General features: G+C 47.6%; 1 protein-coding gene and 1 long non-coding RNA gene across 7 annotated transcripts in view; both read right to left on the bottom strand.

Annotated features, from left to right (window-relative positions):
- Positions 1 to 8,765: 8,765 nt before the first annotated feature.
- LOC108286786 lies at positions 8,766 to 11,737 on the bottom strand. Its single transcript, XR_001818068.2, has 3 exons — positions 11,447 to 11,737; positions 9,329 to 9,425; positions 8,766 to 9,181 (listed from the first exon to the last, which is right to left on the bottom strand). It is a non-coding gene; the product is annotated as an uncharacterized LOC108286786 (long non-coding RNA).
- A 4,831-nt stretch (positions 11,738 to 16,568) lies between these two features.
- The window catches only part of SMOX (spermine oxidase), a 42,689-nt gene continuing 35,791 nt past the window's right edge, over positions 16,569 to 23,466 (bottom strand). For 4 of the 6 annotated variants that reach the window (XM_037730030.1, XM_037730032.1, XM_037730033.1 and 1 more), the window contains exons 4-8: positions 21,984 to 22,157; positions 21,112 to 21,871; positions 20,321 to 20,481; positions 17,481 to 17,570; positions 16,569 to 17,061 (exon numbers count right to left, since the gene is read on the bottom strand). In XM_037730030.1, the coding sequence (XP_037585958.1) occupies positions 16,924 to 17,061; positions 17,481 to 17,570; positions 20,321 to 20,481; positions 21,112 to 21,871; positions 21,984 to 22,157 (1,323 nt within the window). In that variant the 3' untranslated portion in view covers positions 16,569 to 16,923. The remainder of the gene's footprint in view (positions 17,062 to 17,480; positions 17,571 to 20,320; positions 20,482 to 21,111; positions 21,872 to 21,983; positions 22,158 to 23,466) is intronic. The other 2 variants (XM_017504842.2, XM_037730034.1) reach the window with 2 other exon arrangements.

The following is a 23,466-nucleotide window of genomic DNA, read 5'->3' as shown; positions in this document are numbered from 1 at the left end:
CTATGGCTCGTGCACCAAGATGATGTAAACCAAAAAGTTATCTCAGACAGGCCTCAATCAATTTAGAAGTTTATTTTGCCAAGGTTAAGGACATGCCCAGAAGAAGTAAACTCCAAATCACGGAAACAGTCTGTGGTCTTGTGCCTTTCTCTAAAGATGAATTTGAGGGTGCCAGTATTTAAAGGGAAAAGTCGGCTGGAGAGGAACAGTCATCCACGTGCAGCAAGAGGAAAGGAGCAAAGTAGGGGAAGAGTCAATTATGTATTTATCTCATGCTCAGTAAATCGTTAAGATAAGGGGAACATGGAGTAGCTGCTTTTGGAGATATTTTACCTGTTATCTGTAGCTGTCTGCTTAGAAACAAATGAAAAGTAACTTCTTGCATGATTCAGCTTTCAGCTTAATTTTTTTCTTTTGGCCTTGTGAATTGGGGTCCCAAGTTTTTGTTTTTCTTTCACAATCACATACCATATCCTGGGCTATAAAACAAACCTGAACAAATTTAAAGGAATTGAAATCATGCCCAATATGTTCCCCAACTCCTGTGGAATCAAACTAGAAATCAATCAGAAAGATCACAAGAAAATCTCCAAAACCTGGGAAACTAAAAAACACACTTCTAAATAATCCCTGAGTCACAGAGAAGTCTCAAGAGAAATCAAAACATATATTGAACAGAATGAAAATGAACACATCAAAATTATATTGAACACATCAAAATTTGTGAGATGCAACCTAAGCAGTGATGAGAGGGGAATTTATCACACTAAATGCCTACATTAGAAAAGAGGAAACAGCCTGAATCAATAATCCAATCACGCATCTGTGAAACAGATATACGAGTTAAAAAGGAATTATTTAGCAGATAGTGACCATAAGGAAGTCCTCGGTAAGGTTTCCCTTTTAATACAAAGTAGCCCACAAATCTTTTTTTGTTTGTTTGTTTTGTTTTTGTTTTTGTTTTGAGGCAGAGTTTTGCTCTTGTTGCCCATGCTGGAGTCCAATGGCACAAACTTGACTCACTGCAATCTCCGCCTCCCGGGTTCAAGCCATTATCCTGCTTCAGCCTCCCAAGTAGCTGGGATTACGGGCACCTGCCACCACGCCGGGCTGATTTTATCTTTTTAGTAGAGGCAGAGTTTCGCCATGTTGGTCAGACTGGTCTCAAATTCCTGACCTCAGGTGATTGTGATCCACCCGCCTGGGCCTCCCAAAGTGCTGGGATTATAGGTGTAAGGCTGAGGCAGCAGGATCAGGAAGTCAGGAGCTTGAGACCAGCCTGGCCAACATGGTGAAACCCGATCTCTACTAAAACTACAAAAATTAGCTGGGCATGGTGGCAGGTGCCTGTAATCCCAACTACTCAGGAGGCTGAGGCAGGAGAATTGTTTGAACCCAGGAGGCAAAACTTGCAGTAAGCCAGGATAACGCCACTGCACTCCATCCTGGGCGACAGGGTGAGACTCCATCTCAAAAAAATAAAGAAAGAAAATAAAATAAAAATTGAAAAAAAAAGAAAAGAAGAATGGGTTATATTAAAAAATGTAAAGATTTGGCACTCAACTTGGAGAAAGGAAGTTAAAGACATGATAATGGTTTTTTTTGTTTGTTTGTTTGTTTTTTTTGAGACGGAGTTTCGCTCTTGTTACCCAGGCTGGAGTGCAATGGCGCGATCTTGGCTCACCGCAACCTCCGCCTCCTGGGTTCAGGCAATTCTCCTGCCTCAGCCTCCTGAGTAGCTGGGATTACAGGCACGCACCACCATGCCCAGCTAATTTTTTGTATTTTTAGTAGAGACGGGGTTTCACCACGTTGACCAGGATGGTCTCGATCTCTTGACCTCGTGATCCACCCGCCTCGGCCTCCCAAAGTGCTGGGATTACAGGCTTGAGCCACCACGCGCGGCTGATAATGGTTTTAAAGCATCTGTTAACATGAAGACCTAAAGAAGACTGAACAAAATAATATGAATTAAGATGCATCTGGTGGGGCTCAGTGGCTCACACCTGTAATCCCAGCACTTTGGGAGGCCATCTCTACTAAAAATATAAAAATTAGCTGGGCATGGTGGTAGGCACCTGTAATCCCAGCTACTCAGGAGGCTGAGGCAGGAGAATTGCTTGAATCCAGGAGACAGAGGTTGCAGTGAGCCAACGCTGTGCCACTGCACTCCAGCCTGGACGACAGAGTGAGACTCCATCTCAAAAAAAAAAAAAAAATGCATCACAAACCTTTTGATTTACATGAAATAACATAATTTGGAGAAGTGCTTATGATGGAATAAAATAAAGAGATTTTACTATGAATTGAACTTTAAATTTTTAAGTGATTAATCAAATTATGTTTACAATGAATGATTTATATGATATTTTGACTTAAATCTGTGGCTGAGACAAACAGTTTATTATGAAGAATAGTTAGAAGACAGCAGAAACAATATCACTGAATCTACTAGATATGGCTAGCTCATATTTTACAGATATATAGTAAACTGCAAAATTATTCTAATTTTTAGGTACTGAAAGTCAGAGGGGTGATTAATTAGGTTGGGATTTGTCTCTGTAAAAGATTATCTTGACAATAGACAGAAATAATGGAGTTCCTATTCTAAGAAATATTCTCCCTAAAGCAATCTTACCCTTACTGGAACTAGATAAGAAAATTTTGATGGGATTCCCTTTGGATTCCCAAAGAATAGTGAACTCATATGGAAATCAAGAAATTCCAGTTTAAAACTATTAAATAAGGAAGAGATGAGACTAAAGGGCTAAAGATAAAATCGAAACCCATGAATTGCACCTTAGATTTTTATTTTACTAACGTGAACAGAAAGATGTATTACCAGAGAATTAAGCAAGTTGAGTCAATTGTTTAAGTCATATTTATTTATAAGCCCATTTTTAGGCCACAATTTAGCCTCAGCCTCCCAAAATGCTGGGATTACAGGCGTAAGCCACCGCACCCAGCCTGCATTCCCAGCACATTCTACAGTTATTTTGAGAACTATAAGCAAGAAAGGGGAAAGAGCTGGATTGGCCCAAGGCCAACAGGAGAACTGTCCTGCACTCTGTATGCTGTTTCAGTATGAAATGTTGAAGAAAGGCCAGGTGCAGTGGCTCGTGCCTATAATCCTAACACTTTGGGAGGCCGAGTCCGGAGGATTGCTTGAACCTAGGAGTTTGATACTGGCCTGGGCAACATGGTGAGACCTTGACTCTACAAATAATTTTTTAAATTAGCTAGATGTGGTGGTACGTGCCTGTGGTCCCAGCTACTCAGGAGGCTGAGGTGGGAGATTGGCTTGAGCCCAGAAGATTGAGGCTGCAGTGAGCCACGATCACACTGCTGCACTCCAGATTGGGTGACAAAGCTAGAGCCTGTCTAAAAAAAAAAAGTTGAAATAAAAAAGGAGGAAGAATCATAGAGCAAAGAGACTTAGAAAGGCTCCTAATCAATCACTCTTTGGTGACTCAGGCTGGGGCGGGGGTGGCACACGCCTGTAATCCCATTACTTTGGGAGGCTGAGGTGGGCCGACCACTTGAGGTCAGGAGTTTGAGACCAGCCTGGCCAACATGGTGAAAGCCCATCCCTACTAAAAATACACACACACACACACACACACACACACACACACACACACACACAGCTAGGGGTAGTGCCATGTGCCTGTAATCCCAGCTGCTTCTCAGGCTGAGGCAGGAGAATCGCTTGAACTCAGGAAACGGAGGTTGTAGTGAGCTGAGATCCTGCCACTGCACTCCAGCCTGGGTGACAGAGTGAGACTCCATCTCAAAAAAAAAAAAAAAAAAATCTCTTTGATGATTCAGAAGGCAATCTTCATGCCTCACAGGTATTGCTAAGCTTTTTTACTGAAACTTGGCAGTGTGAAAATTTGATGGTGGAGAATATATTGTAACATAATAACTGTCTAAGGATATAAAATGGCAAGTTTAAGGAAATAGACATAAGGACAAATTGTCCAAAAAGTTATTTCTGAAATATGGCATACCCAGTGAAATTGATTATGTGTGTAAGTTCACTATCCCAGTACCTCTTGAATAAAAGGAAGGCTAGTTACGCTTGACCCACATGCTTTGTTTTGTAAACATCTTCCTTCTACAAAAGTATCTGTGTGATTGTTCACTAGGGGGAGAAAAAAAACCTTCAGAGATTAAAAAAACATGATCATAGTGGGGTCCATGTAGGTAGTAAGTTAATGGAGCTTTTGACCAAAGTCTGTCTTGTAGTAGCCCAAGAAATCTGAACCCCTGCAGGGTGAGTTCCCCAGTTCCTGCATGAAGAGCAAACACGCAGGTATCCTTGGCAACAGTCAAGCTCATCTCTTTGGCCCCTTGACTTGTGAAATGAAAGCCATAACATGGCCCCTGATGGACTTAGAGGCAGGTGTTGCTGCCCACATTGAAGAACACAGGGGAAAGGCCAATTCAAACCAAAGTTCTAGGGGTGGCCCTGGGCATCCATGGCTGGTTTTTGTTTGTTTGTTTTTTGAAATGGAGTTTGGCTCTTGTCACCCAAGCCGGAGTACAGTGGCACGATCTTGGCTCACTGCAACCTCTGCCTCCTGGATTCAAGCGATTCTCCTGCCTCAGCCTCCCAAGTAGCTAAGATTACAGGTGCCCGCCACCACACCCAGCTAATTTTTGTATTTTTTAGCAGAGAAGGGGTTTCACCATGTTGGCCAGGCTTGTCTCGAACTCCTGACCTCAGATGGCCTGCCTCGGCCTCCCAAAGTGCTAGGATTACAGGTGTGAGTCATCACACCTATCCACCCACGGCTTTTAAAGCTCCCAGGTGATTCAGTGTGCAGCCAAGGGCAGGAAACATAACTCTAAGTTAAGCCAGGAACACTGAGTTGATGGTTGTTTAAATCTCCCCAAATGATCCTAATGCCAAAGTGAGGAACCAGTGGTGTAAACGGCACATCTCAGAGTTTCCTGTGCAATCAAATCACCTGGAACTCGTGTTGAAGAAACAGGTTCTGATTGAGGTAGGAGATGGGACTTGACAGAGGTGGGGCTAGGACTCCACACCAAATTGAGAAGTAGCTGAAACGGAGAAGAGACAAAAGCATCCCTTCATAAGACATGCCCATCACTGTGCCATGTCAGTTTACCATTGCCATGGCAACACCTGAATGTTACCACCCCTTTCCATGGCAACCATCTGACAATCCAGAAGTTGCCACCCTTTTCCTAAAAATGTCTGCAAAATCCACCCCTTAATTTGCATGTAATTAAAAGTTGGTATAAACATGACTGCAGAACAGCCTCTGAGTTGCTCCTCTGGGCACACTGACTGTGGGTGGCACACTGCCTATGGGGTAGCCCTGCCCCACAGGGAGCAGTGCCTCTGCTGTTGATGTGCACTGCCGCTTCAGTGAAAGTCACCATCTAACACCACCAGATCACCCTTGAATTCTTTCCTGGGCAAAGCCAAAACCCATAATGCAGAGCAGCTAAGCCCCTGTTTGGGGGCTTAACTGCCCTACATTATGATCCAGCACGTCTAAGGATGGAGCCTGGGATTCTGACGCTGTAACAAGCTCCCAGGTGAGGCCAATGCTGCAGATCCACTGAAGCACTTAGAAGAGCAAGGCTCTAGATAGGGAAAAAAATGAAGGCCACCCCAGCGCTGGAACACTCACAGGTTGTGAGGAAGCCCTAACACCTGCCTGCAAAATAACTTAAAGTTGGGCAAACTCTCCCTGGGAGGTGAGCTCTAGAAACGTATGACAAGAGGGATGAGAGAGGGAGGGAGGGTTGTAAGGAGATTATTAACCCCTGCATCTGAAAAGCATGAGGCACAGCTGAGCCTCACTATTAGTGAGGTATTATAGTTAGCACAGATTGACCCAATGTACACACAAATCACCTGGAGATCTTGTTAAAATGCAGATTCTGATTCAGGTCAGAAGAGGAGCCTGATATTCTACATTTCTACTGAGCTCCCAGGAGATGCTGATGCTGCTGGTCAGGGGACCACTCTTGGAAAAACAACAGTGTAGACAAAAAGCAACGAGGACCAGAGTGGAGACGGAGGGTCAATTCAACCCGAATGGGAATAGACAGGGCCTGGCAGCCAGCACTGGAATGGCCCAGGGCCTCTGCTCAGTGAGCCTTGGCAACTGAAGCTTGGTCCTAGCCATACTGGTATCCGTGGTGGCCCCAAGAACATTCCAAGGATACTTTGATAGAAATGAGGGCTGCAGAACTCCCAGCCACCAGCTGTCGTAAGATTAACTAGAAGGAGGCTCAGCTGAATTTTCTCAGGGAGAAGAGAACTAAGATGCTTAATGACTCAGAGTCAGTACCCCTGGAGAAGAACCAGGGAATAATTGATACTTCCTGCTAGTGTGGAATGTGGGAAGTTGGAGTCATTATACCTTGAACTTCCAAAGCTAAACCACTCCTACTCCACGACCCATCCATTCTTCTCCTAGGTATAGCTCCAATAGAAATAAACAGGCCAGTCATGGTGGCTCACACCTGTAATCCCAGCACTTTGGGAGGCTGAGGCAGCCGGATCATTTGAGGTCAGGAGTTTGAGACCAGCCTGGCCATCATGGTGAAACCTGGGCTCTACTAAAAATACAAAAATTAGCTGGACCTGGAGGCAGGCACCTGTAATCCCAGCTACTCAGGAGGCTGAGGCAAGAGAATCACTTGAACCCAGGAAGTGGAGTTTGCAGTGAGCCGAGATCACGCCACTGTACTACAGCCTGGATGACAGAGCGAGACTCTATCTCAAAAAGGAAAAGAAAGAAAAGAGAAATACATATATATATATATGTATATATATACACACACACACATATATATGTGTATTCACCAGAAGACTAATACTAGAATATTGGTAACTACACTGTTTTTTGTTTTCTTTTGTTTGTTTTTGAGATGGAGTCTCGCTCTCACCCAGGCTGGAGTGTAGTGGCTCGATCTTGCCTCACTGCAACCTCTACCTCCTGGGTTCAAGCAATTCTTCTGCCTCAGCCTCCTGAGTAGCTGGGATTACAGGCACATGCCATCACACCTGGTTAATTTTTGTATTTTTAGTAGAGACAGGCTTTCACCATATTGGCCAGGCTGGTCTCAAACTCCTGACCTGGTGATCCGCCCACCTTGGCCTCCCAAAGTGCTGACATTACAGGCATGAGCCTCTGCACCCAGCCAGCTGCACTGTTTTTAATAGCCAAAAACTTGAAACAATTCCAATGTCCATCACCAGGAGAAAGGATACACAAATCATGGCACATCGCACAATGGCATACGATCCAGCAGTAAAGATGAACAAATGCTTGAACAAAACAACATGGATGAACCTCACAGACACAAGCTAAAGAAAGCAAATCAGACAAAGAAACCAAATGGGGCATGTTTACATGAAGTACAAAAGTGAGCACAAGTTAAACTAAAGCATCAGAAGTCAAGATAATGGTAACCCTTGGGAGGAGAGGGCTTATGATTGGAAGGGCAACAGGACACTTCTGTTTCCTGATCTGGGTGCCAGTTACTTAGGTAGGTTCAAAATTTATAAAGCTATACACTTGTGATCCATGTGTATAAAGCATAATGAAGATTTCCCAGCATATAGCCTGGCATAAAAAAGGAAATCATTAATTTTTTATTTTTATTTTAGTAGAGACGGGGTTTCACCATGTTGGCCAGGAAGGTCTCAAACTCCTGACCTCAGGTGATCCACCTGCCTCCACCTCCCAAAGTGCTGGGATTACAGGTGTGAGCCACCGCACCTGGCCTTATGATCTGTGTATTATACACAATTATACTTCCAATAAACATGTTTATTAATTTTTTTAATGAGATCTTATTTTGTCCCCATGAGGAAGCCAGATTTAACAGGACATATAAGCTATACCCACACCTAAGACTTATTCCTCACACCCATATTACTTAATCCACACACACAACTATTCCAAGTACAACCGTAAGTCCAGCTTCCCTTGGGGAACAAACTAAGGACACATTTATTTATTTAGTAAACTTATTTCTTTTCTTTTCTTTCTTTTTTTTTTATTATTATTTTTTTTGACCGAGTCTTGTTCTGTTGCCAGGCTGGAGTGCAGTGGCACGATCTCGGCTCACTGCAACCACCGCCTTCTGGGTTCAAGTGATTTCCCTGGCTCAGCCTCCGGAGTAGCTGGGATTATAGGCATGTGCCACCATGCCCTGCTAATTTTTTTTTTTTTTAGTAGAGACAGGATTTCACCATGTTGGCCAGAATGGTCTCAATCTCCTGACCTCATGATTGCATGCCTCAGCCTCCCAAAGTGCTGGGATTCCAGGTGTGAGCCACCAAGCCCTGCCAGTAAACGTATTTCTTGAAGCATGATGAAGTTTTCTTAGCATATAGCCTGGCATACAATAGGAAATCATTAAAAGTCTGATAGATGAACAAAAAAATGAGTGACATCCTGGCCAACATGATGAAGCCCCATCTCTACTAAAAATACAAAAATAAGCTGGGCTTGGTGGCATACACCTGTAGTCCCAGCTACTCGGGAGGCTGAAGCAGGAGAATTGCTTGAACCTGGGAGGTGGAGGTTCAGTGAGCCAAGATTGCGCCATTGCACTCATGCCTGGCTACAGAGCGAGACTCCATCTCAAAAAAAATAAAATAAAATAAAATAAAAATGAGTGAACGATTGAACAAAAGTAAATAGTTCATCTTGAGGGCCAATAAGCCCTCAACTGTTAAGAATAAACTGTTAAGAATGAAAAATAAATGATACTGTAGAATATTATAATCTTATTTCATTCACTGATTCAACATTAATTAAAGGCATTCCCATGATTTCACGTTTTAATTCAGAAAAGCTGACGGAGAATCCAGGACACACGTTCTCGGTGCAGCAAGAGGGCTGTGTTCCCGTCTGGGCAGCAGATGGCGCCAGAGGATGTGGATCAGCCCTAGTAGTTGTCCTTCAAGAGATCCTGGAAGCCGGGGTACCCCCTTACCCCGCCCAGCCACAGTGAGAAGGGGAGCCAGTCCAGCCCTTCCTATGCCTCCGTCTGCAGCTTGAAGAGCCTCACCAACAACTGCTAGTGCAGGGTAGTGAGGATGTAGCCAAAGCAAGTGTCAAAAATGCTGCTGTGCAGCTTGACTGAAGGAGAGGCCCAGGAAGGTGGTACCAGAGGAAGGTGACTGATGGGAAAGACGTGGGCATATTGAAATGCGGGTAGAAAGGGTGACATAGAGAGACGGCGGATGGAAAGAAGGCGACGTCCCTGCACTTCAGGTATCATGGGAAGCACAGGTGGAGGGTCAGCCTAGGAGAGGCAGAAGCCTCACCTCCCACTGTCCGCAGGGAGGCCCCGAAGGACAGGCATGAAGGCTGGGGAGCCTGTCAATGGGTGAGGAAGTTGCCTCCAGGTGGTTTCTATTTTGACTATGAAGCAAGAGACCAAGTTGTCTGCTGGCAAATGATGGTGGAGAGGGGTGTCCTCCGGATTTGCTGATTGGCACCATTTATCTTGGCTTCTTCAACCCCTTGCTCATTCATTCTGCAAATATTTGTCGATAACCTATTATGCTAGGCACTATTTTGGACTCATTGGACATGCAGAAGTGAAACAGAACTTATATTCAGAGGTTGAGGGAAAATAGACAAACACATAAACCAACATCCAAAACAAAAACATGGAAGAAAGAGGATTATGAAGAAACAGGGTGAGGGAGCAGAGAGAGCGGGAGGCTGTGAAAATGGGGTGCTCAAGGAAGTCTTCCCAAAGAAGTGACATCTGGGTAGAGATCTGAAGGCAGCAGCAAAGAGCCTCCCGAATATCTGGAGATCAGGGGGCATTTCAGTTAAAGACGACAGCCAAGGCAAAGGGAAGGGGAGGGTGGAGAGGAGGTGCGACCCAGGGAGACTGATCACACAGGATGCTGGGAATCACCTATGATCTTTAGCAGCATGGTTGTTACGAAGAACCAGGGAAATGGCTTGGCTAGATTCATATTTTGAAAGGATCTCGCGGCTGCTGTGTAGAGCATAGGCTAAAAGGGGCAGGCGTGGAAAAAGGGACCCCACTTAGGAGGCTGTTGCAGCCATACACAGCAGAGATGTGAGCAGCAGTGAACAGGCTCAAAGGCATCAGATTCAGGATGTGTTTTGTAGGGACAGCCAACGAGATTCGCTGATGGCAAAGCCAATGATCAGATGTGGAATGTGAAAGAAGAGGAGCTGATGATGCCCCAGGTGTTTGCCCTGGGCCAAATGGTGGTACCATTTACTAAGGTTAGATTAGATTTGGCAAGACGCAGAGCTGCTTTAAATATGTTAAGCCCCTGGAAAGATTCTGCAGGCAGTGCTGTTATTTGCTTTGCTTTGCTTTTATTTACTTTACTTTACTTTGGCCAGCAGGTGTGGCTCTGTTTTTTTCCAGCAGCACCTGTTGGTGGCCCAGCCATAGCTGTGGACTGATCCCTGATTGGAATTATGTCAAGTGGCTTTAACAAAACAGGGGGTGACACGAGAGTTGAGGGTATTAGAAAGAGACCTAGTGATAAACCAAATGTAAACTCCAGTCCCTGGAGCCAATTTTAATTAGTCTAAACTGATCACAAGTGACAGAAGTCTAACCCAAACTAATCTAAGCAAAGGAAAGGGAAACAATGGCTCAAGTAGCAGAAAGCACACCCCAGGAGGCTCACAAATGAGAAGAAGGAGCTTCAAGGCATAATAAAGTGGCCACATGACCTTGAACTTGGGATGAAAGACGACTGTGCAACCCCTAGTGCCCCACCACGTATGGGAATGGGATGGTAGCAGATCCAAGACAAAAGGGAGTGTCTGGGTCTGCAGGGAAACGGAGAGGGAAGACCCAATCCAACAGATCAAAATTGCACAAACACTGAGTTTGCAGAAATAAAACATGTCTAACACTTTGCATTCCCTGAGAGAGATCCAGGCTTTGAACGTTCTGGCAAAATCAGTGCTGAGCAACTACTGCTAGAATCACGGGAAGTGAGAAGACTTTCGTATCTATCAGTCTCCAGCTGAACAGTATGAAACAGGGCAGTGAACAACCCCTTTTTTATATTAAATACATAAGATCAGATGTCCTGGATGCCACCTTAGTAGAGAACAACTCTTCCTGCGTGTTGATGGCTTGATTGCCCTACACAAATAAGGAGACTCAACAAACAGCCCAGCCAGTCATTATAAAGAATACAGACTTTTGTAACTACCATTAAGTGTGGCAGACCAGTAATTAGACAGGGAATTCTCAAGAACTAAGCCAGCAGGCTACCTCCCTCTACACCTTGGGATTACCCTTGAGCTCACCCCAACAGGACCTGGTAAGTGCAGATGACTCAAACCAGAGGTGCTTCACCCCTACATTTGTTTGCAGGAGGGGCAAGCACTCCAGACAGCTCCCAAGAAACAGGAGAAAACACATTACTCACCTGTCACACAGCAGCAAAGGCAGCAAGAGACAGTGTCTGCCAAATACCCCAGGCCCTTAGAGGAAACAGTTCTGAGGTTTGCACAAAGCCACAACTAAACACCTTGACCCTGAAGTCCCTGATGTTCATACCACAGGAAACCATGCAACCAAACCTCCATAGAACCTAGCTCAGGAAAGAACTTTCCTCTCCCGTGAAATTCTACCAGGCAATGGGAATTTTATAGGAACCATCGGCATGGGTGTTGGCCTGAGCATGCCACATTTGTCACCCTGATAGATCCCTGTGGGTTTCAATCAATGCCAGGTCTATTTTGAAACTTCATCACAGCATGGAACATATCCTGTGTTCCCTGTATGTCATATCTCCTCGCTTCTGAATGTCTCTTGCTCTTCATCGCTCATCTGTCTTGAGTAAGTTTGGTTTTTGGCCCTGTCAATCATAAATGGTACCCACATTATGCAATTATTTGATGTGAAGGCAGCGCACTGGAGGAAGTGCCCCCTCTGGTGCCTGTCCCTGCCTGTGTGTCCAAAGGCTCCCCTTCGGCTTCCTCCCAGGGTTACTCCCTTCCCCATGAGATCATGTGCTCTCCAAGCTGAGTGGCCTTGCATGGCCTCCCCAAGGTCCTTCCGAGAACCTCGATTTCCTCTGCTGTGGAACAATTCCAACCTCCCTTTTGTGGCTGCAGATGCAGAGAGGATAAGGGGATACAGGCAATGGAGCTGGTAAACAGTGACATCCTATATGAATTTGAGGTCAACTCCTTATCACCAGGCAGCCAGTGGGGCCTAAGTGGGCCTCTCCTCCCTTTATCTGCTCTCAGATGTGTCATCTCTGCTGCTGCAAGGAGGAAAATAGCTGGGCCAACACGACCGTGTTTTGGAATGGGAGAATGGAGAGGGGGCATTCTCAGACTCCTGAAACTTTCTTCTACGTATAACTTGATGCATTTTTACCAATGTGTATGCCCAAGCAACCACCACCCAGAGCAAGATGTGGAATACTTCTGTAACCCCAGGAAGTGCCCCCATCCCACTCCTGCCCAGCCACCACCCCCAGCCCCTCATTTCTAACACAGTAGATTAGTTTTGCAAGTTCTAGAACTTCACATAAAAGAAATCATACAGTACATAGCCTTTTTTCTGGTTTCTTTAATTCAACATAATGGTTTTGGTGGGACGGTGGTTGTTGTTGCTGTTGTTGTTTTGAGATGGGACCTTGCTCTGTTGCTCAGGCTGGAGTGCAGTGGCATGATCACAGCTCACTGCAGCCTCAACCTCCTGTGCTCAAGCAATCCTCCCACCTCAGCCTCCCCAGTAGCTGAGACTATAGGCATGCACCACCATGCCCAGCTAATTTCTGTATTTTTTGTGGAGATGGGGTTTTGCCAAGTTGCCCAGGCTGGTCTTGAACTCCTGGGCTCAAGCAATCCCCCTGCCTTGGCCTCCCAAAGTGCTGGGAGTACAAGAGCCATCATACCCTGCCAACATAACGTTTTTGAGATTAATCCATGTTGTTGCAAATTATCTGTTCCTTTTATTTATTGCTATATAGTATTCCACTGTATGAGTGCACTGCATTTTATCCATTCTACTGTTGATGGACATCTGGGCAGTTTCCAGTTTTTAGCTATTAGGAACTATGTTGCTGTGGACATGTTGGTATATATGTTTGGTGAGCATCTGCATGCCTTTCTCTTGGGTGTATACGCAGGGGTGGGAATGCTGGCAAGCACGTGGCCAGTTTTAGCTGACTCTGCCACAGTCTCCCAGTGTGGTCATACCACAACCACTCTCTCCAGCAATGGCCTGAAGCTTTTTTGATGGCACCAGCCTCTTCTTTTCATCATACAATAAATAGAAAGAGCCTACACCACACGGTCAGACAGACTTCAGCTCATGTCTCAGCACCACTGAGCAACCTTGGGTAAGTTACTTAACTTTTCTGAGGTTTCATTTGCCCACGGGAATAAACTGCCCTCCCAAGACTGAGTTGGCATCACTGTCAAATCAGTATCACATCCACATGGCCTCATGCCAGGCAATCAGTACTAAGTGAATATTCTCTCCGTCCCTCTTACCCACCTGTGAAATTCCCGGAGGTGCAGTCACCAAGTAAACATTTCTAGCCCTTTCACCCCCATGGGGTCCTTTAAAATTCCTCTGCCTGTACACTGAGAATCTATTTATCACTTTCTTCCCTGATACTTATGTGATGGGGCTGCTTGTCTCCATCCCACTGCATTGGGTGGGGAAGTCCATCAACTGAGGACTGAGAAGCAGACTGTGAGTTCTGGAAGGTAACAGGTGACAGAAGGTGGCTTCCCATAAAGTGACCCTGGGCCAGGAAGGAGACAGACATGCTTTGACCAAAGTGAGGTTCAAATTTACATTGTCTGTTTATGTACTGTTATGGGAAGATATCCAAATATATATATGGAAAGATGTCATAAATATATGAGAGACAAATTTGCTCTTGTTGCCCCGGCTGAAGTGCAATGGTACAATCTTGGCTCACTGCAACCTCCACCTCCTGGGTTCAAGTGATTCTCCTAGCCTTCCAAACAGCTGGGATTACAGGCATGCACCACCACATCCAGCTAATTTTTTTTACTTTCAGTAGAGACAGAGTTTTACCATGTTGGCCAGGCTAGTCTCGAACTCCTGACCTCAGGTGACCCACCCGCCTCAGCCTCCTAAAGTGCTAGGATTACAGATGTGAGCACCGCACCTGGCTTACAAGATATATTGTTAACTAAACCAAGCAAAATGCAGGGCAGGATGAATACTTTGGCACTTTGGTATAAAAAGAAGGCAGAGTGTTTTTATACTGACTTACCTCTAGGAATGGATACTCACAGGGCTGTGGGAGAGGCAACAGTGACTGGGGACAGTATGAGAACATTTCAGTGTATCCATGTGTACAGCTTTTGGGCTTAAACTACATGAACAGATCCTCTATTCATAAAATTTTTCACATATAGGCTGGACGTGGTGGCTCACACCTGTAATCCCAGCACGTTGGGAGTCCAAGGCAGGGGGATCACCTGAGGTCAGGAGTTTGGACCAGCCTGGCCAACATAGCGAAACCCCATCTCCACTAAAAATAGAAAAATTAGCCAGGCGTGGGTACATGCCTATAAGCCCAGCTACTTGGAAGGCTGAGGCAGGAGAATTGCTTGAGCCTGGGAGGTGGAGGTTGCAGTAAGCTGGGATTGTACCACTGCACTTCAGCCTGGGCAACTGAGACTCCATCTCAAAAAAAAAAAAAAAATTGTATATATACTTAGAAATTTTTCAGCTATGCCAGCAGGTGGGTATGAATCCCTTGATTTAAGCTTCATGAAGATTTCTGGCAGATCAACCCTGGCAGAGCAAAATGCCTGTGAGGTATCTGCACATAGGTGTGTGTGTGTAAGTGGATGCAGGTAAGCATGTGTGTAGGTGTGTCTGTGTGTTAGACATCTCCATCACAACCTACCAGCCTGCGCAAAATAACAAGGTCCTGTCTCTACAAAAAAATAAAAATAAAAATTAGCCAGGCATGGTGCCTGCAGTCTCAGCTACTCCTGAGGAAGGAGGATCATTTAAGTCCAAGAGTCTGAGGCTACAGTGAGTCATGATTGCACCACTGTACTCCAGCCTGGCAACAGAGTGAGAGGCTATCTCAATCAATGAATCACTCACCTGGGAGGAGGAAGGGGATGTCATGTCCTATCAAAGGCAGGGCGCTAAATGTCCATGGCGGGGACCTGATAGAGTTAGACCAGAGGGGCTCACATGGCTTCTCATAACTTCTCCCCGTCATCCCACCCCTTCAATTCTATAGAATTCAAATTTTACCACTAGAAATCCAGGATAACAAAATGACTAACTCTTCCTTAAGGTAACTGGGGATAGTGTGAATGGGGACATTTCAGTGTATCCTTACAGAGCTTTTAGGCTTAAACCACATGGACAGATCCATGTGGATCTGAATTCAAATTTCATCACTAGAAATCTGGAGTAACAAGATGCTGGTCCTTAAGGTTCTCTGTGTGTGTGTGTGTGTGTGTGTGTGTGTGTCTGTGTAGGTGGGCATATGTGTATGGAGGTGAGTGTATGTAGGTGTGTGTACCTGTATATTCAGGTGAGTATACATAAGGGGGTAGATGTATCTTTTCACTCAGCAAAAAGAGAAGAAAAATAAAAGTTTATTTTTATTATTTTTAAAGATACCTGTAGAGATGGGGTCTCACTGTGTTGCCCAGGCTGGGCTCAAGCAATCCTCCTGGCTCAACCTCCCAAAGTGCTGGAGTTACAGGCATGAGCCACCAGGCCCAGCCCAGGACCTTTTCCTAGATGCCTAGTATGTAAAGTATTGATCACTTTATATTTGGTGTGTGAAATATTCCTGAATACTGAGATGCTTGACAGCTTACATGTAAAGGATTACAAATAACACCTTCTTTACTTTTTCTGAGACAGGGTCTCATTCTGTCACCCAAGCTGGAGTACAGTGGTGTAGTCATGGCTCACTGCAGCCTCAGACTCCTGGGCTCAAGCGATCCTCCCACCTTGGCCTCCCAAAGTGTTGGCATTACAGGCATGGGGCACTGAACCCAGCTGAAAAGAAGAAAAATCTATCACCCAATAAACAGCAGGCCTTAGGATATTCCCCCTGCCAAAAAAAAAAAAATTTAAAAAAGGCCCAGAATGACCACCTTCCCAGAGGTTCAAAAGGAGCCACCCCAGAGGCCAGACCCACAGCCCAGTGGCCAGGACACTGATTAACAATGAACATACCTAGGCTTGGCATGGAGCCACAGCTGGGGTCCCCTCCCACAGAACTCCCTCACTCCAGGCAGCACGTCACTCAATTCAACTCAGAGAAGTCCAGCAAAGAAAGGGCCAGCAGGCAGACCCAGGCCAGACCTGAAGGAGCAGGTGGATGGTGAGAGGCCCGTATTCCTGAGGGGCCTTACTGGCAGGAAGGTAAACACCCCAACAGATGGGAGGAGGGGACACCCCTTCCAGGAAACACAGCCAGGCCAGGGTTCCCCCGCCTTCTCCCTCTTACTCAAAGGGGATATGATAGAAATAAACACACCCACATACACAGAGGCTGAGAAAACCAGAAAGAACCTGAGGGGCAGGGGAGGGAGCCTCTTTTATTATCCCAAAATGCAAAGTATTGAAGGCACTTACAATAACAAGGCGGGACAGAGGGCAGGCAGAGGAGCTCGGGATTCAGCACAGAGGTAACTCAACGGCCCACCTGCTTATGGCCCGGAGAAAAGGAAAAGCTACAGGGCCGGGTCTGAAGGCAGTCAGGGTAGCTAGCTCTACAGAAGAGAAAAATCCGTTCTACAGAGGATCAGGAAGGCAGAAACACACAGCAGCAAGGGGCCAGGCTAGAGGTCGCGAGTTAGTGGCTCTTCTGGGCAGGCAGCGAGGACAGCCCTCAGGTTCCCTGCTGGAAGAGGTCTCCAGCCCTCAGGTCCCCTGCTGGAAGAGGTCTCGGTACATCTCGATGAGGCGGGCGGCCTCCCGCTGGCCGGAGAGCAGAGCACCATGGGTGGTGGAATAGTACTTGCGGTGGGTGGCCTCACCGGAAAATAGCACCTGCATGGGCTGGGGGGCGGGGATGGGGAGGTCAGGGTGGAGGAGCAGCAGAGGCCACAAGGCTACCAGTCTTCCCCATCCCGACAACAAATTAGAGAGGCTCTGAGACACAGGTGCTGCTGCTTCCACAGGACGTAGAGCTGCCCGTCCCATCTGCCCACCTTCCCCTGCTTCTAACCTCGGCTCTTTCTGTCCCGAGACCATTAGGAGTCCTGGCTCTGCATTCTCATATGTTCTCTGTGCCTCTTACTTGTGAACTTGGGGCAAGTGGTTTAACCTCCCTAAGCCTCGCTTTTCTCATCTGCCAAATGGGTTTACATCACCTACTTCTGAGGGCATTTATAAGGATTAAGAGAACTCATGTATCTAAAGCACTTAGAACCTGGAAGAACAAAGCACTCAATAAAGTTGGTGGTAATTTAACAAACCTTTACGGAGCCCCTGTTAGCATCCAGGGGCTGTTCTGGGCACTTGGAAGAGAAAAGGTGACCAGGCTGCTGCTTTGTGGAGCTTCCATGCTGGTGAGGAAGCCAGACACGAAACCCAATTACTAAACTGCGTCATACGTGATGGAATGGATGTTTGTGCAAGGCGCCGCAAGCCCAGAAAAGAGGCCCAGTGTCGGGGGGTCCCGCAAAGCTTCCCAGAGGACAGCATCTTTGGACTGGTTCTCGGAAGATGTTGAGTGAAAGGACAGGCAAAGGGCATTTCAGATGGAGGGAAGGTGGGGGCAAAAATGTACCAGAGCAGGCTGTGCTTGGGGGACAGTGAGAATTTCGGTACAGCCAGGGCTCGGCCTTGAGAAAGCAGGCGTCTAGGTGAGTTCTAGGCAAGATACAAGTTTTTGCACCCCAGGTTTGCGTTTGGATTTTATCCTAGTGCCTCGCAAATTCAATATGTAAAGCCACCAGCTGTGGATCCTGATAAAATGCAGTTTTTATTTCTTATTATTATTATTTGAGACAGCACTTAGTCTATTGCCCCGGCTGTGACACAAGTCACAGCTCACTGCAGCCCTGACCTCCTGAGCTCAAGCACTCCTCCCACCTAAGCCTCCTACGTAGCTGGGACTACTGCAGGCACACACCACCACACCTGGCTCATTTTTTTTTTAATTTTTTTGTAGAGATGGGGGTCTTGCTTTGTTGCCCAAGCTGGTCTTGAACGCCTGAGCTCAAGCCATCCTCCCACTTCAGCCTCCCAAAGTGCTGGGATTACAGGGAGGAGCAAGCATCTCTGGCCAGAATGCAGTTTTTAATCTAGCAGGTCTGAAGTGGGCTGAGAGTCTGCATTTATTTTTATTTATTTATTTGTGTGTGTGTGTGTGTGTTTGTGTGTGTGTGTGTGCCAGTGGGAGTGGGGTGGTGGTTTTTTGTTTTGAGACAGGGTCTCACTCTGTCGCCCAGGCTGGAGTGCAGTGGCGTGATCTCAGCTCGCTGCAATCTCCGCCTCCCGGGTTCAAGCAATTCTCATGTCTCAGCCTCCAGAGTAGCTGGCACTAGAGGTGTGTGCCACCACACCCAGCTAATTTTGTATTTTTAGTAGAGACAGGGTTTGCCATGTTGGCCAGGCTGAGAGTCTGCACTTCTAACTAGCTGCCAGGTGAGGCTGGTACTATTGGTCTACCTACCCTGGGTAGTGAGGCTGTATCCCACCAAGGAGCCCACAGAGGCAGTTACCCCAAAAGGGGTGCTGTATACTATGTCAGGGTGCAAGCTGCCTACTTCCACATCCACCCATTCTCCTCTTTCTCCTCAATAACAAAGTCGTGATTTTTAACTGGGTCCATTACCATCCAGAATAAAAATTACATTGCCCAGCCTCTCTAGCAGCTGGGTGCAGTCATGTGACTATGTTCTGGCCAATGAGCTTTAAAGACCACTGTTGCTTAAAGACACCGTCGTCTCAGCTCGAAGAGTTTCTCTCTTGCCATTTGCCAGCCTAAGATGCAGATGTGACAGCAGAACTTCTGCAGCCCTCTTGGACCACAGGTGGCCTTGAAGATGGGAAACAGGTGCTAATGATACAGGATCCTGCTGCCGGCCTCCAGATTTCCTTTTCATTTTCCTTGTTTAAGCCACAGTTATGTTTGCTCTGCTTTGCTTTTTGTTACATGCACTAGTCCTATCTGATGCAGGTGAAAAGAGATTTGATTTTTAGGAGGATGGCTGTGGTAGCAGAAAGGACCTTTCCTAAGGACCTCTGTCTCTTTAAACACCAGCCCTTTTCTCTCCCCCTCTGAGCACAGCTGGGCAGGCACAGTAGACTGGTTGACTGAACTCTTCTTTACCAATTATACCAAATAACTGTTTCAAATATAACTCTGTTGAGTTTTAACATTTATTGGGTGTGTCTACTTGGTGGGGGAAACTCAAAATTCACTTTATGGGAGCAAAAGTATGTATTTCAGATTTACTATTCTTTTTAGTGGACAGTTGCCATAATTTTGGAGAGTGCCGGTATTCTAAACTTTATTTGCTAAAATATATTGGGAAAACATTTCATTTGAATTGGTGCTATCCAGTAAGACATTCCATGATGCTGGAAACATTCTATCACTATATAATCTGCTATGGTAGCCTCTAGCCACATGTGTCTATTAAACTTGCAACGTGACTAGTGCAACCAAGGAACAAAAACTTCACTACATTGGTCAGGTGTGGTGGCTCATTCCTACAATCCCGGCACTTTAGGAGGTTGAGACAGGAGGATAGCTTGAGCCCAGGAGTTCAAGACCAGCCTAGCAATATGATGAAACCCCATCTCTACCCCAAAAAATACAAAAATTAGCTGAGCGTGATGGCATGCCTGTGGTCCCAGCTACTTGGGAGGCTGAGCTGGGAGGATCACTTGAACCTGGGAGGTGAAGACTGCGGTGAGTGTGATCGCACCACCACACCCCAGCCTGAAGTGTAGACAGAGCAGGACCTTGTCTCAAAAAAGAAAAAAAAATACTATATTAATTTAATTTTGTAATTAATTAATTTAAATTAAAAGTGGCTGACAGCTACCATATTGGCCAACACAGCACAGAATAGCTCAGTTTTCCTAACATCAAGAAAACATTTTAAGTTTCAATTCAATTCCATTTTTTCTTCCAGATATTAAGTGCACTTTCTCCTTGTGTTCTCTCATTACAGAAGCTACTCCATCCCGCCTCACCTGAGCACCCTTTAGTGAACAGTACCCTGGTCCTCCTCACCCTGGACCAGACACACATACAAAATACACCCACAACTCCCCTCCTTACCCACACGCCCCCGCTTACCGCCGTCTTTGAGCTCTCCGTGTACGGCAGGGGCTTAGCCAGCTTCTCCACATCAGCCCCGCTGGAGCCCACCTGTGTGTATGAATAGGAGCCACGGAAGTAGGGGTTGCTGCCCCAGGCCGAGCGCAGAATTCGCCGCGGTTTTGGGATGTTGGGGTTCCCTGATGGAGAGTCAGAAAAGCCAAGGGGAGGGAGGATAAGAAATGGCTGCGTACAGAAGATGACCCCAAATGGACAACCCCACCCCAACTCCAGGGCTTCGGGAGGACGAGACTGCCAGGGGTAGACAGAGAAGATAGAGGAGGAAGGAGAGAGGCTGGGACCTGAGCCGTGTACCCACTCAGCACCTCCTGTGACCCCCAGCAAAACACTCCACCTTACTTTTCCTATCTATCTGAAAACACATGACAGATAATCATGCTTCCCCGGCTAATTTCAGGGGTTCTTGTGAGGCCCTCCTGGAATAGTGGGTGAAAAATGTTCAGCTGAAAGACTCAGAGAGCAAAATGCAAATCCAGCTCTTAGCAACAAAGCACAACGGGTGGTGATGTCTGAGTGTTTTACCATCAGCCCTTAGAAAGAGGGAAGAAACACAGTGCCCAGCATTCTGAGTGTTTCAAGCTCCAAACCGTCAGCAATTGAGGAGCCTTAGGCCAGGTGTGGCGCCCCTCTCCCAGCAGGCACAGCATCTGAGCTTCACAGTCTGGGGAGGAGAGAGCTGCCACAGGTCCAGCAGAGGAGGGCGGGGGAGGAAGGCGGGGCGGGGGGAGTGGGCCGTGGGGCACGCGCACCTGTGAACTGACGAAGCATCTCTGTGCAGATCTCGGCCACTGCCTCGTCATCACACTTCTCCATGACAAGGGCCTCCTCCCCGCAGATCCAGCCGCTCAGCACGTGGCCGTAGCGCTCAGGTGGGTAGAGGACATCGAAACCGCAGATCTTGCGGTACCAGAGCTCGGGTGGGTAGGTGAGGGTGCGGCTCTCCGCCTCATCCTCCCACACAAACTGTAAGCTGTTACACTCAGGGCCCCAGAAGGGCTCCTCGAATTCCAGAAAGATCTTGTCAGTGGTGCCAATGCCCAGGCGGTGGATGGCAGCCACCTTCTCTGTGGGCAGGCCTGGCCGGAAGAAGCTGGTGTACTGCCTCTTCAGCACGCCCAGCGACACAGTCACAATCACGTGGTCCGCTGGGATCAGCTCGCAGTCCTCGCACTCCACCACCACCGGCCACTGCTCTTCCTCATCCCACCTGCTCCCCGGGGGCTCCTCTCCAGCCTGGCCACCCTCCCCGGTGTCATGATTGTGGTCGCCCTCACCCCGGGGCTCAATCTCAGGGCCCCTGGGGCGGGCTGAGGCCTGGTCCCAGTGAACACAGCGGACTGGTTTCCCCAGCTGGATGACATGGGCGGGGATGCCCTCCGCTAGCAGCTCCACAACCCGCATGAAGCCAGAGGGGATGATGTGGTGAGCACCGGGGATCTCGGTCCACTCCCCGAAGGCGCTCAGGGACACCTCGTCCATGCTGTGTGAGCTGCTCTCACAGCTCTCCACCTGCGGGAAGACCCAGGGAGAAGCCAGGTGACCGCCAGAGTTGGGCAGGGGTAGGAGCAGCGCAGCCCTCCTCAGACCCAGACGCCCCCAGAATCCGTCTTCCTCAAGATACCTTCAGGTACTGCTGGATCATGGCGAGCTTCAGGCGCTTCGTGGCCTCTGGGTCGTCAGGGTCATCCCTGATGCGGTTGCGCACCTCCTCTCGGGTGAACACCCCCACGCTATTTTGACTTTCAGCATTGACTGGTTTATCGTGCCGGAAGAACTCCTGGGTCAAGTTATAGACCTGCCAGAGAGACCCCATGAGACTGAAAACACCTCATCACACCTCCATCTCAAACAGAAGGGCCCCAACTCAAAAGCCTCCAGTTCCCAGGTGTCCCCTGGATGCACTGAGCCCCTGGTCTCTGTCCCTTAGTGAACCGATGTTGCATTCAATGTTGTACCAGGACTGCACCAACAGGCCCTGGGTGGCCACCTCCTCGCCTCCGGCCTGTGGGGGAGGTGGGATGGGCCCCAGAGGCTCTCTTGCTGAGCCCTCACTTAGGACAAAGTGAAACATTTGGTGCCCATACAGTCTGTGGGAAAGAAGCCACCCCTCATGGACTCTGCATGGGCCTCCACGGGCTCTACCTCCCACGGGACGATGGGCATTTGCACACATTTACCTGTTCTAAGAACCATACGTGCACTTTCCCTGCTGCCCCTGCCCAAGCGTGTCTGCTTTGCCTGCTCCCAAGAGGGCAGTCTGGAGCTGTGGCCTGGGCAGCAGAAGGAGCCCTTCTGCTGGAAACAACCCCCTGGGCCCGTCAGGTCCCTACAAAGCATCCCCCTTTGCTTCAGGCCTCAGCCACGAGTTAGGAAGCCGGGATGCAGAGGGAAGACAGGAACACAAAAGCCATGGTCTCAGGAGGCCCCAGTGTGCCAAGGAATGGAGCTGCATTTCATGGGGACATTTCAGCAAGAACTCCAGCCCACACCTCATCAACAGATAATGATGATCAGTCCCTTGAAATAGGGTCTGACTACCCCCCACCCTCCCTCAATGTCTGCCTCATATACAGACACTAAGCATCAGGCAGGGCTCCCTGAAGGAAGTAAGCCAGTCCAGGGCAGTCCTGGGACCCCCAGAAGCAACATTCACTCAACATTTACCAGGCTCTGTGTGGGACACAGCTTGTAATGTGGGCAAAACAGTCCCTGCCCCTGCCCTCACTCCAGCTAGGGAGACAGTCTACGATTGGGCTGCTGTGATAGGAAAGTACCCAGGGCTGTGAGGTCAATGCAGACAACCCTGGGCAGCTGGGAGATGGCCAGGATGGAGGGAAGAGGGGGAAGAAAAGTATTTCAGGCAGAGGGAACAGCAACCTCAAAGATGGAAATGCAGTCAGGAATCCTGACGGGGTTTGGTTTTGCTGGAGGGGGCAGCAAGGAAAGAGGAAGATCTGAGAGCCGACTTTGGAAAGGCAGGCAGGGGCCAGGGCATAAAGGACTGAGAGTTATTCCAAGGACTCTGGACTTGATCCAAGGCCCTGGCACCACTGGGGGGCTGTGAGCAGAAAGGCAGCAGGATCGCCTGCCCACAGCTGTCATGC

Source organism: Cebus imitator, unplaced genomic scaffold (genome assembly GCF_001604975.1).
Source record: "Cebus imitator isolate Cc_AM_T3 unplaced genomic scaffold, Cebus_imitator-1.0 Scaffold328, whole genome shotgun sequence".
NCBI classification, from domain to species: domain Eukaryota; kingdom Metazoa; phylum Chordata; class Mammalia; order Primates; family Cebidae; genus Cebus; species Cebus imitator.
This window is presented reverse-complemented; position numbering and strand designations above follow the sequence as displayed.